Here is a 26,787-nt window from a genome sequence, read left to right as displayed (position 1 = left end):
AGCTGTCAGAACACGGTTGGCTTCAGCGGGTACTGAGCAACTCCGAAAACCTGACCAGTATTATACCTGGAACTATAGGTTCAAATCCCATTATAGCTGGCTGAGCTCCTCGTTCTCCTGAGTTCCAGGTAGTGCTACTTCTTGGGGGGCTTTCAGTTGTGACCGAGTTCCCATCTGCTCAGCATGGGGTTTAAATATTTCATAGAATTTTTTGCAACTAGCAAAGAATTGGGCAAAATCTTCTCTCCCTCCCCAGTCCCATGTGGTGCTGCCCTGGAAGGATTTGTCTATGCTAGGGAACTACATTGAGATTAGCTGCCTTTGGGTGGACCTCGACCAGCTGCATCAAGCCAGATGTAGTCTACAGCAGTGGATCTCAAGCGGGGGTACGCAGAGGTCTTCCAGGGGCTATATCAAGCCGTCTAAATTTCTGCCTACTTTTACAACAAGCTACATAAAAAGCACTAGCGAAGTCAGTACAAACTAAAATTTCGTACAGACAATGACTTCTTTATACTACTCTATATACTATACTCTGAAACGGAAGTACAATATTTATAGTCCATTAATGCTGATGGGCAATATGCAGAAGCTAGCCTGCAAGGTACAGTAATGAATGGAGAACAGTCCCCTTGGATTACTGCAAATCATCTAATGCAGAAGCAACGTAGGAGCCCCATCCTGTGACGGACGCACTGCTAGGCGTAGTGCTTGCTACTACTCATTGATTTGTGTGGCAGTTTGCATGCTTCGGGGTTGAAGAAAAATGGAGTAAAAATGCAGTAAGGGTTTACTATTTGGCTCTCTATTTTTATTGTCGGATTTAAAGGTCCAGTTCCTTAGCTGATGCAAATCGGGGTAGCTCTGTTAAGTCCAGCGAGCGATGTCGATTACTCCAGCTGAGGATGTGGCCCTGTGTTATGTCTCCACACAGAGCAGTGCAGATATGATATGCTTTCCACTGGACTGAGAAGGTATCTGTCTCGCAAGCTCTTATCAGACTTTCTGACCATGAGCGCTAATGCTACTTTTATTGTGACAGATGCATGGCTGCAGTGGGTAGAAATTGTGGCACTGATGTCAATGGGAGTAAGACAGGGCTGATCCCAAAGAATCCCACAGCTCTTTGCCAACTGCATATACAACACCTCTGGGTTGGGCCTTGTCTACAGGGTCTATGAGATAGCAAACCTCCGTGAAGCTTATCTCAATGCACTTTTGACCTTTTTCATACCGTAGACCAGTGGTTCTCAACCTTTCCAGACCACTGTACCCCTTTCAGGAGTCTGATTTGTAAGGGAAGATACAGATTCCATAACTTTAACGAACCTCCGTGACTTCTGCCCCTGCCGCGGGACTGGAGCAGCAGCGGTCAGCCCCCGAGGCTGGAGCTGTGGCCGGCGGTTGGCACCGGGGGCTGGAGCTGTGTCACAGCTGGAAGGCAGCAGTGGGTCCCAGACTATTAGCTCCAACTCCAACTCCCGCAGACAACCTTTGCCTGTCAATAGTGGGCAGGGGGGTAGAATGAGGGCAGCCGGCTTCGGCAGTGTTACTGAGCATGCTCAATACCAGCCAAGCAGCAAATCGGTCGGGGGGGGCACACATGACCCTCTATGCCCCTCAACACGTCGCCTCTGCCCCTCGGTATTTTTAGTAAAAGTCACAGATAGGTCACAAGTTTCAGTGAATTTTTTGTTTATTGCCCACGACCTGTCTGACTTCTACTGAAATACCCATGACAAAATCTTAACCTTAAGAAAAAGTGAAGGTTCTTACTTAGCACTTGGTCAGTCGCTGTCTAGATCAGTGGTTTTCAAGCTTTTTTCATTTGCAACCCCCTAAAAAAATTTGCATGGAGCTCTGGACCCTCTGGAAATCTTAGACACAGTCTACAAACTCTCAGGGATCTGCAGACCACACAGACCCCTGAGACGCAGTCCACAGACCCAACCACAGATTGAAAACCACTGGTCTAGAACATAACAACCCTGCTATTCCAATGCTTTTTATAGGTCACTAGTAAAGCAACAAGCCTTGACATACACTGTTACTCTAGGTGCTGCTTTGAGTACGGGGATGTGCCTAAGCTGTACTAACCCAGGAGGCATGGTGACTCGGACAACGCTCAAAGGCATAATTACTCCCCGGTTTCCTCCGTCCTCAGAGAGGGGATTGTAATTTGCTTCTTGTCTTTTACCCACAGCAATTCCCAATACTCTCTTTGGTGGCTCAGCTATGCTGGAAAACGAGCATAGGGTGTGAAGCAAAGACGCCGTTCATTCTCTAACACCCTCTGCCCTTTTGCTCCGGGGTGGGGACTGCACACTTGTACCCAAAGTCAGGGTATCCCACATAGGGCTGTTAGAAGGGTTCTTACTCTTTCACTCTCCCCTGTATCAGCATAGATAATCCAAGTCACAGTCGAGTACATAGATTCCAAGTCAAAACGTAACCATTCCATTGTTGCTGGCCTGCCCTTACCTCAGATGACGTCGGTTTGCAGTAGCCAGCTCCAAACACTAGATTCTCTAATGACATACTGGACTGGTCTGGTCCTGTCTCCAGGCTGCCCTTACCCAGCCACGACCCTTTCCCTGGACGAGCAAAGCTAGAAGGAGAAACAACAGGAAAAGACACTTACTAAAAGTCAGAGTTATGGAAGAGTCGGTTTCCATCCCCACTACCCACCAGGCAGAATTTATTGCAGATTTTAGAAAGTAGTTTTCACAAGCACTGAACTAACAGCACATCTTGTAATAGCATGAAATAAGAAGGGTATTAAGCCACATTAAAAAGTCTTAGGCTTTGTTTTAAAGTGATATAACAAGTCACCACCACACATCTCACAAAGGGAAAGAATTCCATGGGACACAGAAAATATCCAATAGTTGGCATCTCAAATGGTGAAAATGAACTTACTAGGGCCTAGAGTTTAAAAAATGGGAGTCTAGAGTCAGGCTCCTAAATCTGTGTTAGGGCATCTAAGAGTGTGGCCTCTTCTTCTCCCCACAAAGCAATAAGATCCACCACCTCCTGTGTACTCCATGCTGGAGCACGTTTGCGGCCTTGAGTCTCTGGCAAGCTCTCCACGCTGATCAAACAGGAAATGAAAATTCAAAAGTTCCCAGGGCTTCAAAAGTTAACAGGGGAGCAGCTGCCTCCTGTATACCTGGCTGAGGTGCTGTGGAGTTCAAAGTGTTCTCCACTGCACAGTGAAGTGGTCACAGCGGAGTACTGTGGGACACCTCCTGGAGCCCAATTCATTCAAATTACACAACGCGATGTCTACACTATCCTCATTTCGACCCATGGATGTCAAATCAAGCGCTATGCCTCTCGCGGACGTAGAGTACAGAAGTTGACTTTACTGGCCATTTAGGTCGTGGAAGGGTCTTGGTAGTGTAGACACATACATTACAAGATCAACTTAATGCAGCTTATGTCAACCTCATTTTGTAGTGTAGAACGGGCCTAAGAGTGCAAAGAACTGAAGACACACAATAAGGGTATGTGCACATTTGGAGCGGGAGGTGTAAATACCACCTTGAGGAGACATACCCACATTTTCGCTAATGCAGATAGCACATGAAAAACAGAAGTGTAGTCATGGCAGCATGAGGGGCTAGCCACTTTGAGTACATACCTAGCGTCTTAGGCCATGTCTACCCTACAGACCTTGGTTGATGCAAGTTACGGTCAGCATAAAGCCACCACAGTTAGTGTATTGCTTGTGTGGGTGCCTGCTTGGTTCCTTGAGTCAGTGCCGGGCATACTCACCAGCAGTGCCTGTGCTGATGCACAATGCAATGCACCCTGGGGAGGGATCCCAGCATGCAACCTGCCACCATCCAGCACACTGTCATTTGGGAAGTATGGCAATGCATGGTGGGGCAGAAACAAGTTGCGCAGGGGTGACTGGGAGCAAGGGGACAACTTCCCAGTGTGCAGTGCTGTTCAGAAAACTACAACAGAGACTTTCTTTCCTAGCCGGCACATTACCACTGGGAATGTTGACATGCCAATCGTGATCCTGGGGGACCCAGTTTACCCTTTGCTCATGAAGCCATACACTGACCACCTCGACAGCACTAAGGAAAGATTCAACTACTGGTTCAGCACATGCATAATGACAGTGAAATGAGCTTTTGGTAGATTGAAGGAATGCTGGCATGGTTTACTCACAAGATTGGATCTCAGTGGGGAAAAAAAAAACATTCCAGTGATTATAGCTGCCTGCTGTGTCCTACATAATATCTGTGAAGCAAAGGTGGAAAAGTTGCCTCCGGGGTGGAGGTGGAGTGGATGTCCACTGAGTTTCAACAACCAGACGCAAGGGCTATTAGAAGAGCTCAATACAGAGCTATACAGCTCACCAAGGCTTTGGAAGAGCACTTTAGCAGTGAGCCACAGTCATGCATTGTGGTGTACTGTGCTCTACCTGGCCTTGCTGCTTTGGGCCTGTGAGGAGATATGTGGTGCTTGGTGTACATCTATGAACATAACACTGTCAATGAACCTATTAATTTTGTAGAGCTTGCTGTACATTTAAGGTTATTACACTGCATTTTTCACTGACTCTGTGAGTTGTGTCATGTTGGACAGTAACACAAGTGGGTGCTTGTAGAACTGCAAGGCATTCTGCAACATACATTGTGAACTAATGAAGATGAATTATTTTCCAAATAATAGAATTTTATTCAGTAACAAAACCAGTGCAAAAAAAAAAATCTGCAATTTAAAAGAAAATACATTCAAAACTTAATATAATGGAAGAGAACTTAACAAGGGGAAAGAACATTCATGTACATTTTACCTACATATACAGTAACTGTGGTTTTCATAGGTCAGTGTATGTGAAGCTGTGGTTGTCCGTAATGCTCCCAGGGTGGAGTGGTAGGGGGTAAGCATGCGGCCCCTGATGGGGCATGTGGAATGTTGAGCGGGCATTTAGGGAGGTAATGAAATAGAGTCCTCTATGGACTGCAAAGGGAGGTAAGCCTGGGACTGTTGAACCTGGAGGTCCACAAGAGTCTGCAGCATCCGTGTTTACTGCCAGAGAAGCCCCATTATGTCCTTGTGCATCTCCCTCTCCTTCTGCTGCTGGGACTTTCTCCTGTCTGCTCTTTCCTTCTCCAGGCTCTCTGCAATGTTCAGCATCCAGCCTCTTTGCTCAAGGTCTGATGCAGCACTGGCTTGCAGGATCTGATTGACTATGTCCTTCCAAGTCCTCTTCTTTCTACTCATGTGGCTCAGGTGTTCCATGGGCGTGGAAGGGGAACTGCTCAAGGCCACAATGGCAGCAGCTGCAGATTAAACACCAAGAGGTACCATTATCAGTACAGTCACAATGGAAAGCGAAAGTTAAGATTCAGAACTCCCTTTCGTTGCTCCCACAAAGTTTTAAACAAGACATGCTTATTGACACTTCTGCTTCAGAGTGCTTGTGCATGGCACTGCTCTAACCATGGTGAGTGTAGCACTCCTGACGTGAGGGAAAGGAGGAGGGAACTGCTTGGTTGTATGAAGCTATGAACAGAGGGCAATGGCACTGAAGATTGGCACCATTTTCCCCAGACGGTGGTGATTTTAGCTGATGTCTCACTCCTGAGGGTAACAAAGTCACAAAGCGCAGCTGCTGCTGGCATCCCAGTGCCGTCCAGGCCCATATGCTACTAGCTTGGGTACTGCAATAGCACCTGGCAATGTTTTTGTTGACTGGGGTGGGAAAGTGTCTTACTGCAGAGGAAGAAATAAGGCTGCCAATGCTATACACCTTTGAGAGAGGGTCATGGAGCACTTCCACAAAAGTTTCATTAAGATATTTCAGGAGGATTCAAGGGACATCCCTCCTCAGAGGTATCCATGGTGGTCTGCGGAGCGATGATGGGGTCTTCGCCAAGTGTGGCATGCAGCTCTTCATAGAACAGACAGGTGGTTTGGCACCGGATCGACTGCTGGCCTTCCAATACACCTGAAGCAGTTCCTTCGCTTTCACACAGCACTGCTGCTTGTCCCTGTCATGCCCATTCTCCTGCATCCCTCTTGCCATGTGCTCAGATATGTCCACATTTCTACAGCTGGTCCATAGCTGTGCCTGCATAGCCTCTTCTCCCTCCAGGCCCAGGAGATCCGATATTTTCTGTTTAAACCAAGCTGGCGTGCGTCTGGAGCGGGTAGCCGGCATGGTGAGCTGGACAACCACACACAACAATAGAGAGGCGCTAGGTGTGCTCGCCAAACTGGACAATCAGGAAAAAGCTTTTCAAAAATGTGCGGGCTTTAACAGGGATGAGGCCTTCTGGTCTCTGTGACCCTCTGGCAGTGGAGTTAACAATTGTGACCAGGGAGGTCAGGGTTAGGTATTATGGGACAGCGGCTGCAGGACTGCTAGAGTCGACATAAGTAATGCAGTGTCTGTCTACATGCGTGCTGCGTTGACCTCAGTACGTCAGCCATGTCTCAAGATTGGTGTTACTGCGTCGCTGTAATGGGGAACATACATTGGTGGGAGACAAATTTAAGTGTGGACACATGAACGACAAGGTCGATGCGAGGTGGCTTACATCGACCTAACTCTGTAGTGTAGACCAAGCCTTAGAGAGATGAGAATCTGAGGCACAGAGAGACTTAAGTGACCAGCCCAAGGTCAGACAGCAAGTCTGTGGCAGACTAGGAACTGAACCCAGAGTTCAGCCTCTTAACCAAGAGTCCATTCTCTCTCTCTCTCTAGAGCTGCAATGATGTTTATTACATCTCCTCAGGCTTTGATATATTGCTACAAGGACACTCCATAAGGAGGAGAAAACCGCATTGGCTGGCCTTGTGTTTATATGTTTTAACGGATGTGATTCAATCAGTTTTCTGGAGGTTGCTTCTAAGCAGCAGGCAACACTTCAATGTATTTATTCCACCTAAAATGTGAGCTAAAGAAAGGAACTCCAAAGAACAAAGGGACAAACATTGCTCAGAATCACATGACAATGGACAACAGAGTCTGGTTTGGTCTGTTGAAAAGCCTGAATCACACAAAAATGTAAAAGGACTGTCATTGTATCATTCAGAAGCATAAACAAATGATACCTGACAACAAAAAACCTTCATTTGAATATTATCAAAACTCTCAAAGACTTTGATGGAGAGAAAAGCACTTTTTAATGTCACTTTTATTTATTTATTTATTGCTTTACAGCAGAGAAGGGATTTGATTGTGCTGGTCTTATGGAAATTGATTTGGGATGGTACCGTAAAACCAAAAAACCCTTTTTTGGGAAACCTTGTTTTCTGAGGGAAACTAACTAAAAAGCTTGAAAAGTCTTGAAGTCCCACTGACGCCTCATGAAGAACATCTTATTTGGAGACAATTCCTGTTAGCTATTATGCAGGTTCATTTTTGTATTTTTTCTATTTTTTACATTACTTGAATTAAAGTAGAACCTTTGTTGTTTACATGTTTAACTTTCTTCCTGTTTATTAGCGCTGATTGAAAAGCAGAATTCCCATCCTCAGCAAATTCTTATAATTCAACACTAGATTTTGCCCCAAATCAGGACAAAAAGTTGAAATATCTTGTTTGTGTGTTTGTTACACAGAACAAAAAGTTACAATAAATTCTATTTGAAACTTCATGTCATTTCATTGAACTGGACATTTAATTTCTTCTCAGTTCTATTTTAACCTATGTCTGCTTGACCTGTCGCTGTGACTCATGGGAATTGTAATTGGGTTGCCGTATGCCCCCATTTGCTATGTGCTGGGCACCTCAGCCAGACTATAACTCCCAGGATGCATCACAGCTGTTCATGCAGAGGAGAGACCATAGTTAATGATGAGAGATTTAATCCAGGGAGGATTAGCAGAGAACAAAGACTTGAGGCATCCAAAATTACAAATCCCCTGAGGCCCTACTATGGCTCAAGCAGATACAGATCAGTTCAATTGACCCAACCAAAAACAAAATACGTTTTTTCTCACACACCATTTTGATTTTGAGGAAACTGCAGTTTTCATCAGAAAACCAGCTCCAATTTGCACCTTCTTCCATTTGCTTTGAAAATCAGATTTGAACACATGCAGATAATATATGTGAATTTTGGCCCAAGCCATTACAATTGGCATGCCACAGACAGGACTGCCTACTGGTTAAGGACTCCCCTGAATGGGAAGTGAGTAAACCTGGCCAGCTAGATCTATGGACAAATCACTTACCACTGTGCCTCAGTTTCCTTATCAGTGACAAGTGAATAATAATACATTCAATAAACAAAATCTACTTTTTAAAAAAGGAATACAGTTGGTTAATTGTCATGTTGCCCCTATGCAAACCCTTAAAGATAAGGAAATGCCAAGTTGTGAGACAACTCTCAATCAAACATTAACTCCCACACAGCACATTTCCACAGACAGACTGACTCTGCATCTTCTAAACTTCCTTCTGCCTCCAGCCGAAGAGGAAACACACTACCCATACCACATTAATCTCCCTCACAGTAGAATACACAGCCTTAATTCCGACCCCCAGCAATGTGAGTGTTGAACATACAGGCAACAGGTTAAGTATTCAACCTGATATTTATTTGTAGGGGAAGTATCGGGGCATAAATCCAATAAATGACAAACCTGTAAATCCTCACCAAGCTGTAGTGAGGCTAAAGTAATTAATGGTTGTAAAGTGCTTTGAGATCCTTTGATAAGACAAATCTTATTATTTAAATATATATATTTTAATAAAAAGAAAAGGAGTACTTGTGGCACCTTAGAGACTAACCAATTTATTTGAGCATGAGCTTTCGTGAGCTACAGCTCACTTCATTGGATGCATACCATGGAAACTGCAGAAGACATTATATACACAGAGACCATGAAACAATACCTCCTCCCACCCCACTCTCCTGCTGGTAATAGCTTATCTAAAGTGATCATCAAGTTGGGCCATTTCCAGGACAAATCCAGGTTTTCTCACCCTCCGCCCCCCCCGCCAACCCCCCCCACACACACTCACTCTCCTGCTGGTAATAGCCCATCCAAAGTGACCACTCTCTTTAAAATGTGTATGATAATCAAGGTGGGCCATTTCCAGCACAAATCCAGGTTTTCTCACCCCCCCCCCCCACAAACTCACTCTCCTGCTGGCAATAGCTCATCCAAACTGACCACTCTCCTTACAATGTGCATGATAATCAAGGTGGGCCATTTCCAGCATAAATCCAAGTTTAACCAGAACGTCGGGGGGGGGGGGGGGGTAGAAAAAAACAAGGGGAAATAGGCTACCTTGCATAATGACTTAGCCACTCCCAGTCTCTATTCAAGCCTAAATTAATAGTATCCAATTTGCAAATGAATTCCAATTCAGCAGTTTCTCGCTGGAGTCTGGATTTGAAGTTTTTTTGTTGTAAGATAGCGACCTTCATGTCTGTGATTGCGTGACCAGAGAGATTGAAGTGTTCTCCGACTGGTTTATGAATGTTATAATTCTTGACATCTGATTTGTGTCCATTTATTCTTTTACGTAGAGATTGTCCAGTTTGACCAATGTACACGGCAGAGGGGCATTGCTGGCACATGATGGCATATATCACATTGGCGGATGTGCAGGTGAACGAGCCTCTGATGGTGTGGCTGATGTTATTAGGCCCTCTGATGGTGTCCCCTGAATAGATATGTGGGCACAGTTGGCAACGGGCTTTGTTGCAAGGATAGGTTCCTGGGTTAGTGGTTCTGTTGTGTGGTATGTGGTTGTTGGTGAGTATTTGCTTCAGGTTGGGGGGCTGTCTGTAGGCAAGGACTGGCCTGTCTCCCAAGATTTGTGAGAGTGTTGGGTCATCCGATGAAGTGAGTTGTAGCTCACGAAAGCTCATGCTCAAATAAATTGGTTAGTCTCTAAGGTGCCACAAGTACTCCTTTTCTTTTTGCGAATACAGACTAACACGGCTGTTACTCTGAAACCATATATTTTAATGACACCATATATCCTTCCCTGGAACTTGAGGAGAGTCAGGAGTTGTAATTTGACCTGCATTCTTCAAAGTGCCTCTAAACCCGGGAGAACTTTTTGCCTGAAACTTGCTGTGCTCCAGGGGGGTGTTTTTTCACACCCCTGAGCAAGAAAGTTGCAGCACTGTTGTCATAAATATAAAGGGAAGGGTAAACCCCTTTAAAATTCCTCCTGGCCAGAGGAAAAATCCTCTCACCTGTAAAGGATTAAGAAGCTAAAGGTAACCTTACTGGCACCTGACCAAAATGACCAATGAGGAGACAAGATACTTTCAAAAGCTGGGAGGAGGGAGAAAAACAAAGGGTCTGTGTCTGTCTGTATGATGCTTTGGCCGGGGACAGAACAGGAATGGAGTCTTAGAATTTAGTAAGTAATCTAGCTAGGTATGTGTTAGATTATGATTTCTTTAAATGGCTGAGAAAATAGCTGTGCTGAATAGAATGAATATTCCTGTCTGTGTGTCTTTTTTGTAACTTAAGGTTTTGCCTAGAGGGATTCTCTATGTTTTGAATCTAATTACCCTGTAAGATATCTACCATCCTGATTTTACAGAGGTGATTCCTTTACTTCTATTAAAAGTCTTCTTGTAAGAAAACTGAATGCTTTTTCATTGTTCTAAGATCCAAGGGTTTGGGTCTGTGGTCACCTATGCAAATTGGTGAGGATTTTTACCAAACCTTCCCCAGGAAGTGGGGTGCAAGGGTTGGGAGGCTTTTGGGGGGAAAGATCTGTCCAAACTACGTTTCCCAGTAAACCCAGATAAAGTTTGGTGGTGGCAGTGGAAATCCAAGGGTAAAATTAATTTGTACCTTGGGGAAGTTTTAACCTAAGCTGGTAAAAGTAAGCTTAGGGGGTCTTTCATGCAGGTCCCCACATCTATACCCTAGAGTTCAGAGTGGAGAAGGAACCTTGACAGCCGTAGAGTGCCAATGTAGACAAGCCCTAAGATGGCATTGGGGAAAGGTGTGCATTACAATAGAGTGCTCTGAAGATGTAAAGGATGTAAAGTGGGTCAAACCCTAACAGCCTGTTTGTTTTGACATGGACAAATCTCCCACTGAGGGCACTGGGAGTTTTGCCTGAGTGCAGGTTACGAGATTTCTCCTCTATGATTTTAAGAGGCATGTGTGGGTGGGTGTGTGGGTGGTGGTGCTCTTGACTGAGGAAAAAAAATCTCCATTATAATATAAACAAGAGAGAACACGATTGCCAGCTGCATTCAGGGAAGGCTCTCCGCGCTGATTTAGATTCATTTAAAGGGTTGCTTGTTTGTATTAATTGGGTTACAAATGTTTTCAAATGGATTCCTGGAACTACTGAATATAAGACTGAAGTTCATGCTGCCAGCCCTTGAATTGGATTCTGCATAGTGCCAAAGGCTGCTCTGCTTTTATCAGTCCTGTTTTTATGGACAATGGCAATTCAACAAGGAATCATGACTCTCAAATGCCTAGAGAGCGCCTGGAAGTTTTAAAATAGAAATCACTTGAAGTTCCTGGATGAACTTTCATTAGAAGGCAAGTCAACCTAAGCTGAACATAGAGGGTCTGGCCTTCTAGTGCACTCAGGGAAGGATTTGACAATCAATAGTTCAGACGCTCACGTCAGAGACTATTTGCACGTTGCAGTTTTGTCTTATACAGAGTGGCATGTGCTTCCTTCTGTTTAGAGAAAGCAGCACAAAGGATGTCATCGTCCAATAAAGCAGGTTTAGTTTCCTGCTCCTAGTTTCCCTACAAAAACTGTGCGTATTTTAAAAGTTTTGTGTTGTTGTCCCAACACATTTTACCCCCTTCAGCACAGATACCCATTTCTCTTCCCAGATGGAATTATCTTCTTTCCATTGTGGGACTGCTGAGGAATCAAGTCCCAAGAAGCACAGCCCTTTGCTTTCCAGCATCCTGGAGCATGACACTCAAGTCCTGCTTTACATTCCCCACAGACATCTTACTTTGTTCATGTTGCTCCCGGAATAGCAGTTGGCGGAAGGATTCAGCACCAATTACTAGGGGAGCCAAAGGTTCAGGGGCGGAGGGAAAGGAGTTTGAAGCCCCTACTGTTTGAGAGTAGTGGTGTGGCAGGCCTTGTCATTGATGGGAAGTGTTTGGCTGCTGGGGGAAGCAGGAGTGGGAGCAGAGACGTGCTGCAGGCTGGGGCAATGGACACAAACCCCCAAGAGCACAATATTCCTATTGTACTGCGTTTCTTCTTGCATCTACATCAGAAGTATGAGGCCCGCCCTCTGCTGTTTCACTCTCTCCTATTTCCTCAGGTGGGTTTTAACTAGTCAGGTTAGTTTCAATGTTGAATTGGGAGATTGTAACCAGCTCCTGGCTCAGCTCCCTAAAGACAAAAGAAGAACTAAAAGCAGCTCATCTCTGTCTCTAGCGCTGCTGAGTGAGGAAGCCAGGGAGAAGTGCTAGCTGCTCTTTAAAGCACCCCCCTAGCCCTCTTTCTGCAGTGACACTTAAAAGGGAAACTGCTGCTTAGCTTTAGAAAGCCAAGTGCGGAGTGGGTTTAAGGCCTCACAGGATCATACTGTGCATCTCCACTGTCCCAGATTCCAGACCTAAATTTGCTTCCATTGCTTATAAACCTGGGGTTACTGCATCTTCATTACCAATGTTTATTTACATCTGAAATGCTGAATCATAAACTTGAGGCTAGAAAACAATACTTGGAGTGCCAATGAATTCAATCCCACATGCTTTTGGTAACACAGCTGGAATTTCAGAGTATCGGGTCTGCTGCAGTAACTAATAAATCAGCTGTTCACTGTGTCAAAACTAAGCTGCTAATTGTATTGTACTCCACAGTTATGCTTAAAACCATCTGGGCTGGCCATGTAGCTGAGATTCTGACTCTGCAATCTTTGCCTTCACCAACCATGATGATGAGAGATAATGGAAGAGGTAATATGGTAATAAGGCAGTGTTTAACCTTAAATATCCTATCAGTTAGGCAAACAGTGATCCTTGTTAGAAAGGATTAAATAGGCTCTGTTGACTCACTGATACAGGTCACATTTCCCTATTTAAATGTAAGTGAGATTGGGATAGCTCTTTGTGGAGAGGATCTAGGGTGTGGACAGAACAGTCCTGAGGGAGGAACCATAGTAACAGCCACATCTGGGAAGAAAGTCTGAACTGATATTTATACAAATGTATTGTTTTTTCCTTCATCAATGTAGCCAGGCTCCAAGATGGGGATGAGCTTGGACTGGACAAAGCAAGATTGGAAGAATGAGAATTTCCATTGCTCTACAGATAAACAATGTGTAATGAATACACAGACACAGACACTGAAAAGGACAGGTGACTGATTCAGAGCAATCTAGATTGCATGGTAACTGAGCGCAAGCAAACAATGCGTTTTAATATAGCTGGATGTAAACATAGACATCTAGGAACAAAGAACATAGGCCATACTTCCAGGAAGAGGGACTCTATCCTGGGAAGTAGTGACTCTGAAAAAGATTTTGGAGTCATGGTGGCTAACTGGCTGAACATGAGGTCCCAGTGTGACACTGTGACCACAAGAGCTAATGCGATCCTGGGATGCACAAATAGGTGAATCTTGAGTAGGAGAAGAGAGGTTATTTTACCTCTGTATTTGGCTCTGGTGCGACCACTGCTGGAATACCGGTTCTGGTGCCCACAATTCAAGAAGGATGTTAATAAATTGGAGAGGATTCAGAGAAGAGCCATGAGAATGATTAAAGGATTAGAAAATATGCTGTATAGTGCTACGCTATATAGATCGAGCTCCTTGAGTTTAACAAAGAGAAAGTTAAGAGGTGACTTGATTACAGTCTATAAGTACCTACATGGGGAAAAATATTTAATAATGGGGTCTTCAGTCTAGCAGAGAAAGTATAACATGATCCAATGGCTAGAAGTTGAACCTAGAAAATTAAGACATAAAATAAGGGTAAATTTTTAACAGTGAGCATAATTAACCACTGGAACAATTTACCAAGGCTTGTGGTGGATTCTCCATCACTGACCATTTTTAAAGCAAGATTTTCTAAAAAGATCTGCTCTAGGAATTGTTTTGGGGAAGTTCTCTGACCTGTGACATTCAGGAGGTCAAACTAGATGATCACAATGGTCCCGTCTGGCCTTAGAATCTATGAATCTACATTAAAGCAGTTTAAGATTCCCAGGAAACTAAAATATGATGAAACACCAAAGACTACCACACACTGATTTTTTCTTTTTGTAGTCTGCAAATTAATAGCTTTGCTTTTAGCTTAATATACTCTGACAAGATAGGGAATTTATTATCAGAAAGTTACTGAGGCTTTGCAAAAACAAGGTCTTATTGTTAGATCAAAGCTCTTACAATTAAGCCTTTTTCTTTGTGATCCCAGCAAACACAGCAAAGATAAGTGTGCATAGACACAAAGGCTCTGGACTTGGAGAAAAGAATACTGGTTTTAATAGGCTGGTTTTGTTTGAGAATGCATGGCACAGAAGTTGCTTTTATGCTATTTATTTTACCCTGTTTTATGGTTAGTGAATTTATGATATATTAATATTTAAGTTTCTGGATGTTTATCAAGAGGTAGATAAATCCACAATATTGCACTTTCAGATTATCATTATTATTAACTGAAGCAAATGAGACCATATATTGTATTGTCGAAAAATTATTTCCATTCCACTGCATGAAATCAAAACACTCTTTTTTTCATAAACATCCACAAATATCACATTTTAAAGCTTAAATAGTAACCCAGCTGTAGATCAGTTGCCTATCATACTGTTTATGTCTCATAGTAATAATATTTTACACTTCTCTAGCCCCTTTCCTTAGAGGACAACAAAACACTTTATAATCAATAATTAAGACGAACAACTGGAGCTGGTTGGCAATTTTTTTACAAAATGGCGGCGGGGGGTGAGTTGCTGATAATGCCAATTTATTGAAACTCAAACTGTCTGTGGGAAAGGGTCAGCTCCCAAGAATTCCCCAGCAAACCAAAAAAAAATGTTTTGAAATTGTTGAAATGTCACATTACAATATTTGCTGAAATGAAAAGTAATGGGTTTCAATTTAATCAATTAACCTTTTAAAAGGAAATTTAATGCATAGTAAAAAAAGGTCAAAATCAAAACAAAACATTTCAGTTGACCCAAACCAATAGGTTTATCAGCTCATGAAAATTTGAGATTTCATATTTTCCTCCTGACTCAGGATGAGAAAAAATGTCTCGAGATCTTGAAAATCCTCTCAGGAGAAGAAAGCCATTTCCCCCCACCCCATAGCTATTAGTTTTGCCAACATCTCCCTGTGCCCCGTTATGCTCCTCTATACATGGGCAGAACACTATCAGGTGGGAGAACTGAGAACATATACTGCACATTATAAAGTCAACATACACCAATAGTTACGTACCTCGCAGCAGTATCTCAGTCTAGGGAGAAATGACAATAACTCACATCTGTCCATCTAAGGGACTTATATGCCCCCCACGCTGCCTTATCTAAGCGTCTCACAATCTTCCATGAGTTTATCCTCATATCATCCCTGTCAAGTGGGATTGTGCTATTATCCCTATTTTAGGGAGGGGAACTAGGGCACAGAGAGATGAAGTGATTTGCCCAAGGACACTCAGGAAGTCTGTGGCAGAGCCAAGATTTGAACCCAGACTTCCGGAATCCCAGTCCAGGACTAGAAGAACAAGTCCATCCTTCTGCTCTAAAGCAAGGGCCGCTACTATCAGATGGGTGAACATTGTCATAAGAACTGTACCACAATTGCCATTTCTCTGCTCTTTACCTGATCAGTGGCTGGTGTAATGCTACCAGTGAGGCATGTACTGTAACAGATATCACTGACAGGTGGAAATAGTCAAACATGACAGGAACATGGTGGTGCAAGCCTCTTCTTGGATGGAAGTGAAGACCCAAAGTACGGCTGCTTATCAAAGGGATTGCTGGAATGTCTCTCAACCTGAAAGGAGAGGTTTACAAGGGTTAGTGAAATCTTAAGTTGTCACAGTCCACAACGGCATTAAAGGCAGCAGACTGGGAGACTGCATGAGCTGAATTTTTATCACTTCATGGTGACAGTGTCAGCTACCGGAGCATTTACTCAGCTGATGCTTATCTCATAATTGTACTTGCAAGTAGCGGGGATGTAAATATTATTACTCTACAGTAAAAAACAGACATGACAGAATGCAAGAGCCCCATCCTGGGTCTGCCAGACAAGCAGCAATCTCCTTCCTGTACACCACTCCTGTACACTCACACTAGGGGAAAGCTTTGGGGTAGCAGGGGAGAAGTGCAGGTAGCAGGTTGACCGGCGAATTCAAATTTCAGCACCCAGAATTTAGCACTAATCTGGATGTGTAGCACCAGACAGTCTGCTTTGCCTCAGGGGAATGGCAATAGTGAAAGAGCAGACCTGTTACTGGAGGGTTTTAAAGACCGCTCAGAGCATCCTTGGATGAACAGAGTTGTTTCATTGAGATTTGTATAACTGTCCCTACCAAAATACCACGATAGAAACTTTTCTTTAAAAAAGGCCTGGTGAACAATTGTTCAGATTACAACAATAGTAAAGTGAAATAAATGCACTAGATTATTTCTGATGAATTGCAATTCATTTCTCCTCCAGGCCCTCCCAGCAGCCCTGATATGTTAAAGCACTGCCCCCCACCCCCAGCCTGCGATAACACAGCTCTTCTTTCATCTATACCTACACCAGAAGCTAAATGGAAATTGCACACTGAGCTCCGCTGTAAGTGCCTTGTGGGGCAGTGTATAAAGTGACTTGGGGCCAAATTAAGTGTGAAGCCTAACTCCAAGGAGCTCACTGTGGACCTCACCTAACTTCTGCTGAAGTCACTGGAAGACTTTTCAATTACCTCAGTAGGCCCTGAGAGGCTTCTTCAAGCACAGCTACAAGCATGGTTTGGCAAGACCGGTGAACTAGGAGTAATGCAAAGCTCCTGTATCCAGGGCTGATCCTCTTCCCATTTAAGTTAATGGCAAAACTCTCATTGATTTTAGTGAGATAGGATCAGGCTCTTAGCCCATACACACAGAGGATGAGATTTTCCAACCGTGCTCAGCCTTGACCTAACTCTGGCCCTGACTCAGAAAAGCACTAGACATCTGCTTAAGTTCATCCTTATCCAGGACAACGCTGAAGCATATCCGGAAAAGCAACACTTTCCCAAATCGCAGCCCCTGGTCCCGCTGAGTGAATGGGAAGACTCCTGTTGACTGCCATGATAGCAGAGTTAGAGGAGTGCCAAGCACCTCTGAAAATCCCTTAAAATAGAAAACCTCTTACTGCAAGGGGAGGGATAAGAAAAATGCCCTTGGTGGGGGAGAGGTATGGGGGAAGGGAGGAAGAAGAATGGGCAGCCACCTCTGCAAGGGAGACAGAAGCCAAATCAGAGCTCTCCAGTTTCCGAAAGACCCTTTAACTTTCACTGAATTCATGTTATATGAAGACAGAGAGTCCCTACAATATCCATGGAGCTTTAAAACAGCACTCACTGTTGTTCACTATCAGTAAAGTGCAGGTCCAACTTGAGCTGAAAATCTGCTTCGCTTAATGCATCTTCCACCTGCAAAGAACAGAAGGGCTGAGTTACCTGTGTAAGCCAGCTCATACAAAACCCAAGCGCAAAGCAATATTTTTGTCTGACAAAGAGAGTGCAAAGAAATGCAGGAGCGGTGTGAGAAAGCTGCTGAAGTGCATACATAGAACATCTGGGCAATATAACTGGTCAGCTACAGTAGGATTCAGAGCTACTGTCCGGCTTTAGACATACAAATACACCGTTGCTCTGAAATGAGACTAAGTTTTGATGGCGTTAGCAGCAAGCAAACTTTCACTGAATGGAACATGCTTCAGAATGCAGAAGGAACACACATTATAAACTTTGCGTCCGGCTTTCAAACAGCTTCAGAGGTGTTCAGAGCAGGGCTGTTCAGTCATAAGGTTTTGGCTCATCTCTACTCAAAAAAGTATGTAGAACAGGTATCGGCAACCCTTGGCATGCGGCAAGTCAGGGAAATCCGCTGGAGAGCTGGGACGGTTTGTTTACCTGCAGCATGTACAGGTTCGGCCGATCGCAGCTCCCACTGGCCACAGTTCGCCGTTCCAGGCCAATGGGGGCTGCGGGAAGCAGCCTGAGCCAAGGGATGTGCTGGCTGCCGCTTCCCGCAACCCTCATTGGCCTGGAATGGTGAACTACGGCCAGTAGGAACTGTAAACAGCCAAACCTGCAGACGCTGCAGGTAAACAAACTGTCCCGGCCTGTCAGTGGATTTCCCTGACGGGCCGCGTGCCAAACGTTGCTGATCCCGGATGTAAAACATACTGGTTCAGACATGTTAATTTCCTATTATTTTACACTCAGAAATTTAAGAAGTTTGGTGAACTATTGTCATTAGTATATAAAATTGATATTATTTGTATTGTAGTAATGCCCAGGAGCCATAGTCATGAACCAGGACCCCATTGTGCTAAGTACTGTACCAAACAGAGAACAAAAAGTCAGTCCCTCACCCAACGAGCTGACAATCTAAATAAACCACAGAAATTAGAGACAGAAAAGTCCTAGTAGCTCATCTAGTCCAAACTCTGCCAGTGAAAGATTGTTCCACTGTGACAGACTGTACCCTCATGTTCATCCTTTTTACAAGACTATGATAATTTTTTGTACAAAATATGCCTTGTGAGGTATAATTTGAAAACTCATAATTCGCTGAACATTACTGTCCTGGTGAAATGTGTATGTCAGCATTGTATGTAAAGTTATAAAATTCTTTTGTATGATGTCAGTAAGGCATATTTTAAATCTGAGGAAGCAGCCCAGACCAGTTCCTCAGAGACAAAGAGCTAGCCATCACCTCAGCCAGGTGTCAGCATAGTCAAAAAGACTGTCACCAGATTAAGCAGCCATTCTTTGGCAGGAAGAAGGGTGTGAGTGAGAAATTTACATGTTGGCAGACAGACTTGCTGTCACCTGAACCCCAGCTGGAGATGATTCTCGAAGAGAAGAAATGATAAAAGAAGGGAGAACAGAGGACTCAAATCACCTCTCTCCCTTCATTTCTACTCACAGCATCAACAATGTTTGAAAGAGAAAGGAGGGAATTGAACTGTGGGAGGTGTCCTGGTTGAAAAATCCAGCCAGACTGCTGTGAAAAAACGGTGAGAGAAATCCTATTGCTTTAAGTCCACTTAGCTTGTTAAATCAGGTATTAGTTTTTCTTTTCTCTTTTATTTCTTTGTAACCAATTCTGATTTTTGTGCCTCGTTACTTGTAATCCCTTAAAATCTATCTTTCTGTAGTTAATAAACTTGTTTTATTGTTTTAACTAAGCTAGTATATTTGGACTGAACCAATGGAGGGAAACTCCAATGGTTTGGGAACCTCCATTAGCTATAATAGGGTTTGTGCATATCATTTTCTATTAATGAAATGACAGAGTTTATAGGAGCTTGTATTGTCCAAGAGGGAGCTGGGAGTACAAGATGCACATTTCTGGGGACAAGTCTGGGACTGAGCATTTGCTGGTGTCACTCTGCACTATAATTCAGGAGTAACTAGCTAGAGCACTCATATCATTCAGACTGGAGGGATGCTTCATGCTAAAGGCTGTTTATGAACAGGCCAGGAGTGGTTGTTCTCACAGCAAAGCAGTGTAAAAGGCAGCCCAGGTTGGAAAACTGACAGGACACAGCTGTTCAACAGTCCAAATTGAGGAATGTCACACCCACCCAGAACATTTGTAGTGTTTTATCTCCTCCAAGTTTAGATGTTCCAAGTAATGGAAAGATCAACTTGCTGTTTAGGAGATTATTAGTCTGAATTTTATTGTGAATTTACTGAGAGCAAGGATTAGTTTTTCTTCTGCATTCATATAGAACCATGAACTGTGGTGGTTCTCAATCAATAACTACTGCAGAGTCCAATTACTGACAAAAAAATCATAAATTAAATAGTTAATTCTGAGGTAATATCTTTTATTGGACCACCTTCTACTGGTGGAAGAGACAAGCTTTTGAGCCTACACAGAGCTCTTTAGGTCTGGGAAAGATACTCCGAGCATCACAGCTAAATACAAAGTGGAACACATTGTTTAGCAGAAGGAGTTTACACATGTTGCAAGGCACCATTCAAGACTCTGCAGTCATAGGAAAAAGAAGGGTTAGTGGGTTACAGAATGTAAACTCAAAAGCTTGTCTCTTTCACAAACAGAAATTGGTCCAATAAAAGATATTACCTCACCTACCTTGTGTCTCTAGTATCTTGGGACCAATATGGCTACAACACTGCAAACAGTTAACCCCTTAGTCTTTATAGTTAACATCCCAATGAGATTAGAAGGGAGTTCATACCTCTCAGAGCCTTTGTTACAGCCTCTCTGAAGACTCAGGAAGAACGGACTTTATCGGTTTGCAATTGGCTCACATTAGGAAGATTTGAGTTGCAAAACATGAGGGGTAAAAAAATTTAAGGAAAGCTTAGATTGTGCAGAATCTGGATGTACTAAGCAGGCCAAATAAATACACCATTTGGGCCAGATCTGGCCGGCAAACGGAGTGTTTGACACCCTCATCTAATAGAGCTCACCATCAGGAAGTTTTTCCTGATATTTTATTGTTAATAAAAGAATTTGAATTTGTTTTTATGAAAAAGAAAGTAAGATGAGCTGCAAGTTAATTTATATTAACCTTGGAAAGAATGGATCTAGCAGTGCACCATACAGTTTGACACAATTAAAGCCAGTCGAAATACATGCTAAAAATGAAAGCAGAATCTAATCCTCTAACAATTGTCTGTTTCACTTTTCTCAACCTGCAATGCAATGTTAGTAGAGTTTAGAACAATGTCTTACATTTAGTTTTAGTTAACTGAAATACAAGCAGAAATCAGTTCTTCTATTACTAAAATGCAGCTACTTCTCACGTACAACACAAGGACTGTTTAACAGACCATAGCAATGCAGCGTAGAAGCTGAAGAAGGTGTTACTGGTTAGTGTACCCTGTCCTCTACTTGAAAGAAAAAGAACTACTCCTCTGTGTATAATAATAGATTCTCTGCAATGACATTGCTTTACACCAGCATACTGTAGCATGTACTCAGCTCCTTGCAGCAAAAGGTCTTGTATCAGTAACCCACTAAAGACATTTCAAAGGCACCAGACCTACACAGATTTGCATGAATCATATGATACCTGGTCTAACATTTGCTTTAACTACATCTTGCAAAGGTGAAACAACATATTTTTATGTGCATGCGCGTGTGTGTTGAGGGGGGTGGGGGGGTGGGAGGGGGGGGAGAAATAATTTAGAATTCAAGGAGTTAGCGTTGTCATAATGATCAAAGTAAAGGTACTTAAACTCTCCCAAAGTAATCTGTTATTTTGCAGTGCAGCATATGATAGCTCTTGGTGGGACCTGAGATGACGAAATTCCAGCCTCTACATATTGAATATTTGTCTTGAAATACCTGCAAGCATGTTTATCAAAACAAGACTTTTATTTTAAAAAAGCGTATTGTTGTTGCTAAAACTCAAATCACAGTCACTGCTGGATACAAAGGAAATAATTATTATACAGCAAAGTTCTTGGAATTGTAGTCTGCGTTTAAACTAGGGATTCAATCCACGGACTGTGCCTGAGACAGATCAAGTCTCATCCACCAAGTGTGGATGAAATTTGGCATCTGATTTTAAGAGATGTTGAGCTGCTACTCCCATTGAAATCAGCAAGAGTTACCAGAAGAATGAGAACTTACAAGATAAGATACTACAAAGTGCTGTCCATTCAATGGAATATTTTCATTTCAATTTTCCCAATGCAAAAAATGAAAAAAAATTCAGCAAATCAAAATATTCCTATGGGAAATTTCAGTTCTGCAGACGCTGCATTTATTCCAATAGAAAAGTCCTGACCAGCTCTACATCAATATAACCCCATTGACTATAACAGGCTTTAGATCAGATTCTTTCTCCAGTGTAAATGAGGTCAGAATCAGGCTCAAGGAGTTCTAGTGTAGCCTTTCCCTACAACAGCCCAACTATTTCCCACAACTCCCAGCCATGATGGTTGGCACTAAAGATACAGTGGAGGGGCAAATGTGGCACACAGCAGGGAACAGCAAGGATTAAATGGCTTCTCCTCACTATGTGATGTGACGTGCACATGACTAGCTCTGAAACAGGGAGAGCCTACTTGAAATGTCTTTTCCACCCTGATGACTTTAGATACCTCCAAAACACCTAAATACCTTCAAAAATCTGGGCCTTGGGGCCTTTATCCAGGGATAGGCTTTCCTTTCACATCAATAATCTGTTGATCATGCCCTCAAGTTTTAGTGTAACACAGTTGCTTTGGAATTCTATATAAGCACTTAGGTGTATATTCTCCTCTGGAAGACATCTTTAAAAGGCAGCTTACAAATCAAAAAAGTAAGCCAATGGAAATTCTATTTCCCTATGGCCAATTTGAGCAATTGGTGCTGCGTGCCTCCAATACGCAGGTTGAGAGAACAGAACCAGCTAAAAATTGACTGTAAGGAATCCCAGATTCATGTCGGGTAGCTCTACTCTACCATCTCACCCCAGAATGCATCATTCAGTCCTATCACCATTTACTGAAGAGCATGGAACCAACTTTTTATTATTAATAACAACATAATGTATTATTATTATTATGTAAAAAGAAACTGAAAACCATGAGAAAATAAATTAGGCTCCTTTGTAACCCTGTGGGCTTATTCTACCTCACACCATAATTTCCAATAAAAATCAAAGAATGATGCATTCTGGGATATTAGAATGAGGCAGAGCCAACTGCCACAACACTAGAGAGTTTTAATGAGGCATATTTAAATGGTGATTGGTGCACTCATTACCCCTCCAAGCCTCATAATTGGGGGCATCTTCCACCTACTGCTGGACTCCAGAGTTATTTCCAGCTTTCTAAGTGCAAAGGATATTTAAGCTTCTCTTGGGTTATGGAAACAGATCACAAGGAGAGACTCTACCCAAAATCTACCCAATATTACTATTTTTTTGTACTGAGTACACAGTTAGCAGCCTATCCTCTAGATGGAATTACTCAAACACCGTTTGGCCTTGCACACAGCTTGTTTATTGGAATATTTTATAAACCAAGCTCTGACAGCCAAAATGCACAGAGGATAGTGACTCAAGCACCCAAGTCACCCAGTCTGACTTTCTAACTAATTTTATTGGTCATTGATCAGCTCTGTGCCCCGGTGACTCTTCCACCCTTATTCATGCAGAGTAGGACCTTCCTCCACTGCTTGCAAAGCTAGGCGCTACTTGATTGGAGGAAGGCTGGCAGGATGCGGTTCTATCATGTGATAAATAAGCTGTCAAACAAAGGAATGAAAAGTACCAAAGTTTCTGAGTGACAAAGTGATTGTTACTTATTATTTACAGAGTGCCAGCAGTATATCCGGTGACGTGTAAATATATAAGTCGACATGGGGTCTGATTCTTCTTTCATTTACTCCTGAATTGCTCTGGTGTGACTCCAGTGAAGACAACGGAGTTGGTATCTGTGTAAAGCCAGTGTGCGAGTGGCGAATCAGGCCCCTGTCACTTCTTAGGAGCTTATTATCTAAACCACGCTCCACACAACACATCAGGCACAGGGATGAGTTTGAGCTGGTGTGAGGAATCTGGCAGGATCATTTTCATTTTTGGCAGGAAAAACTGTCCCAAATGCTAATGCAGCAGTCAGCATGAAGCCACTCAGCCCAGTGGAAGTCACTGTAACTTGGGGAGAGAGACTGATTAATGACAGATTTTGCATCATTAGGGTAAATTAATTTGCAGCTAAATTTGTTAGAATTGTTTTCTGTCAAATTTCACAATATGTGAAAGGAGGGTATTTTTTCCTTCCTTCACAGTTCATGATTGTCCATTTCTCATATAAGCATACATAAAACTAGAAACAAAATGTTTTAGGAGAGAATACAGGAGATCAATCCCACGGTAGAATAGAGGAGAGGAAGCAGTTCAAATGAGCTTACATTAGGTTTTTCTAGTAGCTTTAACTAAAACGGACCTTATACCATAACTGTTTTTAAAGCTACTTGTACGTTCAGATAAGCCAATGCCAGAACACTGAATCTGCTCTTCCTTGAATTTCAGAATATTAAGAGAAGCAGGGGAGGGGAAGAGGTTGAACTGCCAGTCCCAAACCTAACCCAGGGAATTTATTCCAGATTGTCTGCAGGACCAGAAGGGTCTTATTTTCTGAATTTCTGTAAGAGCAGCTGATCTCTTGAGATCTTCATCGTTACTGAGAGCAGGTATGAATGACAGCATTGAATGATAGTCCTTGTACAGAGGCAACATAGGGATGGGCATACCAATCAGACTGTATGTGTAAACAACGTGGGTGGAAGGCACAAAGAACATGCATCTCCACGCTGTGAAAGGATAAAGCAGAATTGCGCAGCCGGCTCTCTAGGGAGCACAGGGATTGCTCCTTCCCTATGCCTACAGGGCTCACAAACCATCCAAGAGAGAAGGTGGGGCCATGACCCTGCTCCCCCCAACCTCCCAATAGCAGCCAGCTCTGGGTGTACCAAGTGGGAAAAAAGGTTGTACTAGCCAAAAGGACGCTGCAGACTGCACATTCCCCATGTGCCCCAAGAAGCTCCAAGAGAGATGGAGCAGGTCCTCCAGTGCTGGCTAGAGCACAGATGACATGACCAGCCATCAGTTTCAACTCTGTTCTAGAATCCAGTTGAAAGCCTGACATCTGGATACTACCTGCACATTATAACAGAAAAGTATCCATTTTATTCACAGCCAATGAAAACTCACCCTCTCGCCATCTAGGAGTAAGTGGACCCTGAAGTTCATCGATTCGTTAATAACAATCTCTTCATTCCTGTATAAGATCTGAAATATTCTACTGTGCACGCTGTTCTCATGAATGCAGGCTGAAGAGAGGCTAGAGTCACCTGCACAAAACACAGACAGAGCATGGCTTTGGATTTTTGCAAAGAGATCATTTTCTAGCTTACATTTCAGCTTCCAGGATTAATTAAGCCCATTGTATTTATATTTGTAATTACACACTCGCATTCCTAATAATTAATGTTAATTGAGCATAATGTTGTTGCAGGATAATGGTCCCCTGCTGAGGCATTTAAAGAAAACAAAGCTGCAGCAGGCAGGCTGCTTTTTAAAGGAGGACACTGACATTGTTTCTAATGATGGAGATGCCCTGTAAGGTTCTCCTGAGAGACTTAGGATACTTAAGCAGCTCATCAGAACCCTATCCAAGTGACTTGGAATCTGTAAAATTTGTCTGGGTACCTTCTGAGAAAGCAGATACATCCATGGAATACCATGGCTGGGGCAGAAATGACAGTTCAGCTGTCCCCTTTTTGCTCTAGGCTAAAACATAGAAGTGCAATGACACCACAAGATAAGAACACAATGAAAGGAAAAGATGTCTACACTTTTCCTAACCTCCACAAATTCTGTGGAATCCTTGGAACACTGAGCATATGACAGCTGCCCTCTTGGGTGACGCACCGGGAACCTGCAGAGCTAAAAGCATGAGTTGCTACAGTCTGAGGTAAAGATGCTCTCTAGTTAGGGCTATAACAGACTCACATCCAAGTAACAGACTGACTTAGCAGTCTATAGGGCCAGCATGCCCAGTCGCTGATCAAAGGGTATCTGGTGTTCAGAGACTTTCAAGGTTGTATCATAATTTTGTATCAATATCCTCTAGTCATTATACTTCTATTGCTTAGGTGCAACCACGTCCCTGCAAAGCTTCCTCCCATCCAGCCCTACCCAAAGCCATTCTGTGACAATGTGAATTTTAAAAACATTATTCTTGAGCACAGGACTGGCCCTATAGGTTTTGTCACCTAGGGTAGAAAACATTTTCAATGCCCCATCCCTAACCCCGCTCAAAATGCACAAGCAAAAGCAATAATAACATCTGTCAAGAAAAAACAAGTGGACCAACCCCCCACCAAGGATTTGATACCCCTGAACACTGGTGCCCAGGGTAGCCACCCTGATTGCCCACCCCGAAGGTCACCCCAGCTCACATAAGTTCTGACTGGTGGTTTTCTGGAATATTATATTATTATTATTATTTATTTGTATTAGCAGCATGCTTAGAAGGCCCAGTCACAGGCCAGGACCCCATTGTGCTAGGAACTGTACAAAATTATCCTCATTGCTTCAAAGAATTTACAATCTAATTCAACAACTCTCTTGGCTTTCAAGCGAGTCTACTTAAAAGGTGCAGAAGTTTTGCTTCTGTAAAGAGAGGCAGAATTGAAAAACCTAAGTCTCTTATCCCTATTCTGGAAAGCACTCAGGCGTGTGCTTTTATGAACAGGAAAGGAGTTAAGCAAGAGTTTGAAATGCTTTCCTGAACTGGGACCTTTGTGCAGATGTTTTGTACTCATCACAGCTGCCAAATGAACAGAGCAGGCAACACTATGTCATTTGCAAACCCAAGGCTACAACTGCACCCATGCAAGCCGGGAGGTCTTAGGGAGCACTGGTTTGTGAAACTCTGATCAAAAGGACGTGGCACTGAGTGAATTCTGCTGAATGGAACACTGTTGATTTACTTCTCTCCAGTGGGTGGAAAATGTGTATACAATGTGCAGTCCATATCTCTGGCTACTACTATAGGGGGGCAGCATGGAGTATTTCCTATTCTCTATTTTATTTGCAAAAATTAAAATAAAAAGGGGGGAGTGGTATGGGAACTCCCTAAAAGCCAAGCATGTTGC

General features: G+C 43.1%; 1 protein-coding gene across 1 annotated transcript in view; it reads right to left on the bottom strand.

Moving 5' to 3' along the window:
- Nucleotides 1–26,787, bottom strand: part of FAM135B (family with sequence similarity 135 member B) — a 230,378-nt gene that overhangs the window by 94,936 nt on the left and 108,655 nt on the right. The window contains exons 3-6 of the mRNA XM_077808827.1: nucleotides 24,839–24,978; nucleotides 17,509–17,579; nucleotides 15,776–15,949; nucleotides 2,482–2,608 (exon numbers count right to left, since the gene is read on the bottom strand). Of these exons, the coding sequence (XP_077664953.1) occupies nucleotides 2,482–2,608; nucleotides 15,776–15,949; nucleotides 17,509–17,579; nucleotides 24,839–24,978 (512 nt within the window). The remainder of the gene's footprint in view (nucleotides 1–2,481; nucleotides 2,609–15,775; nucleotides 15,950–17,508; nucleotides 17,580–24,838; nucleotides 24,979–26,787) is intronic.

The sequence above is a fragment of the Eretmochelys imbricata genome, chromosome 2 (assembly GCF_965152235.1).
Source record: "Eretmochelys imbricata isolate rEreImb1 chromosome 2, rEreImb1.hap1, whole genome shotgun sequence".
Lineage (NCBI taxonomy): Eukaryota > Metazoa > Chordata > Testudines > Cheloniidae > Eretmochelys > Eretmochelys imbricata.
Note: the sequence above shows the minus strand (reverse complement) of the source record. Positions and strands in the feature narration are given on the sequence as shown.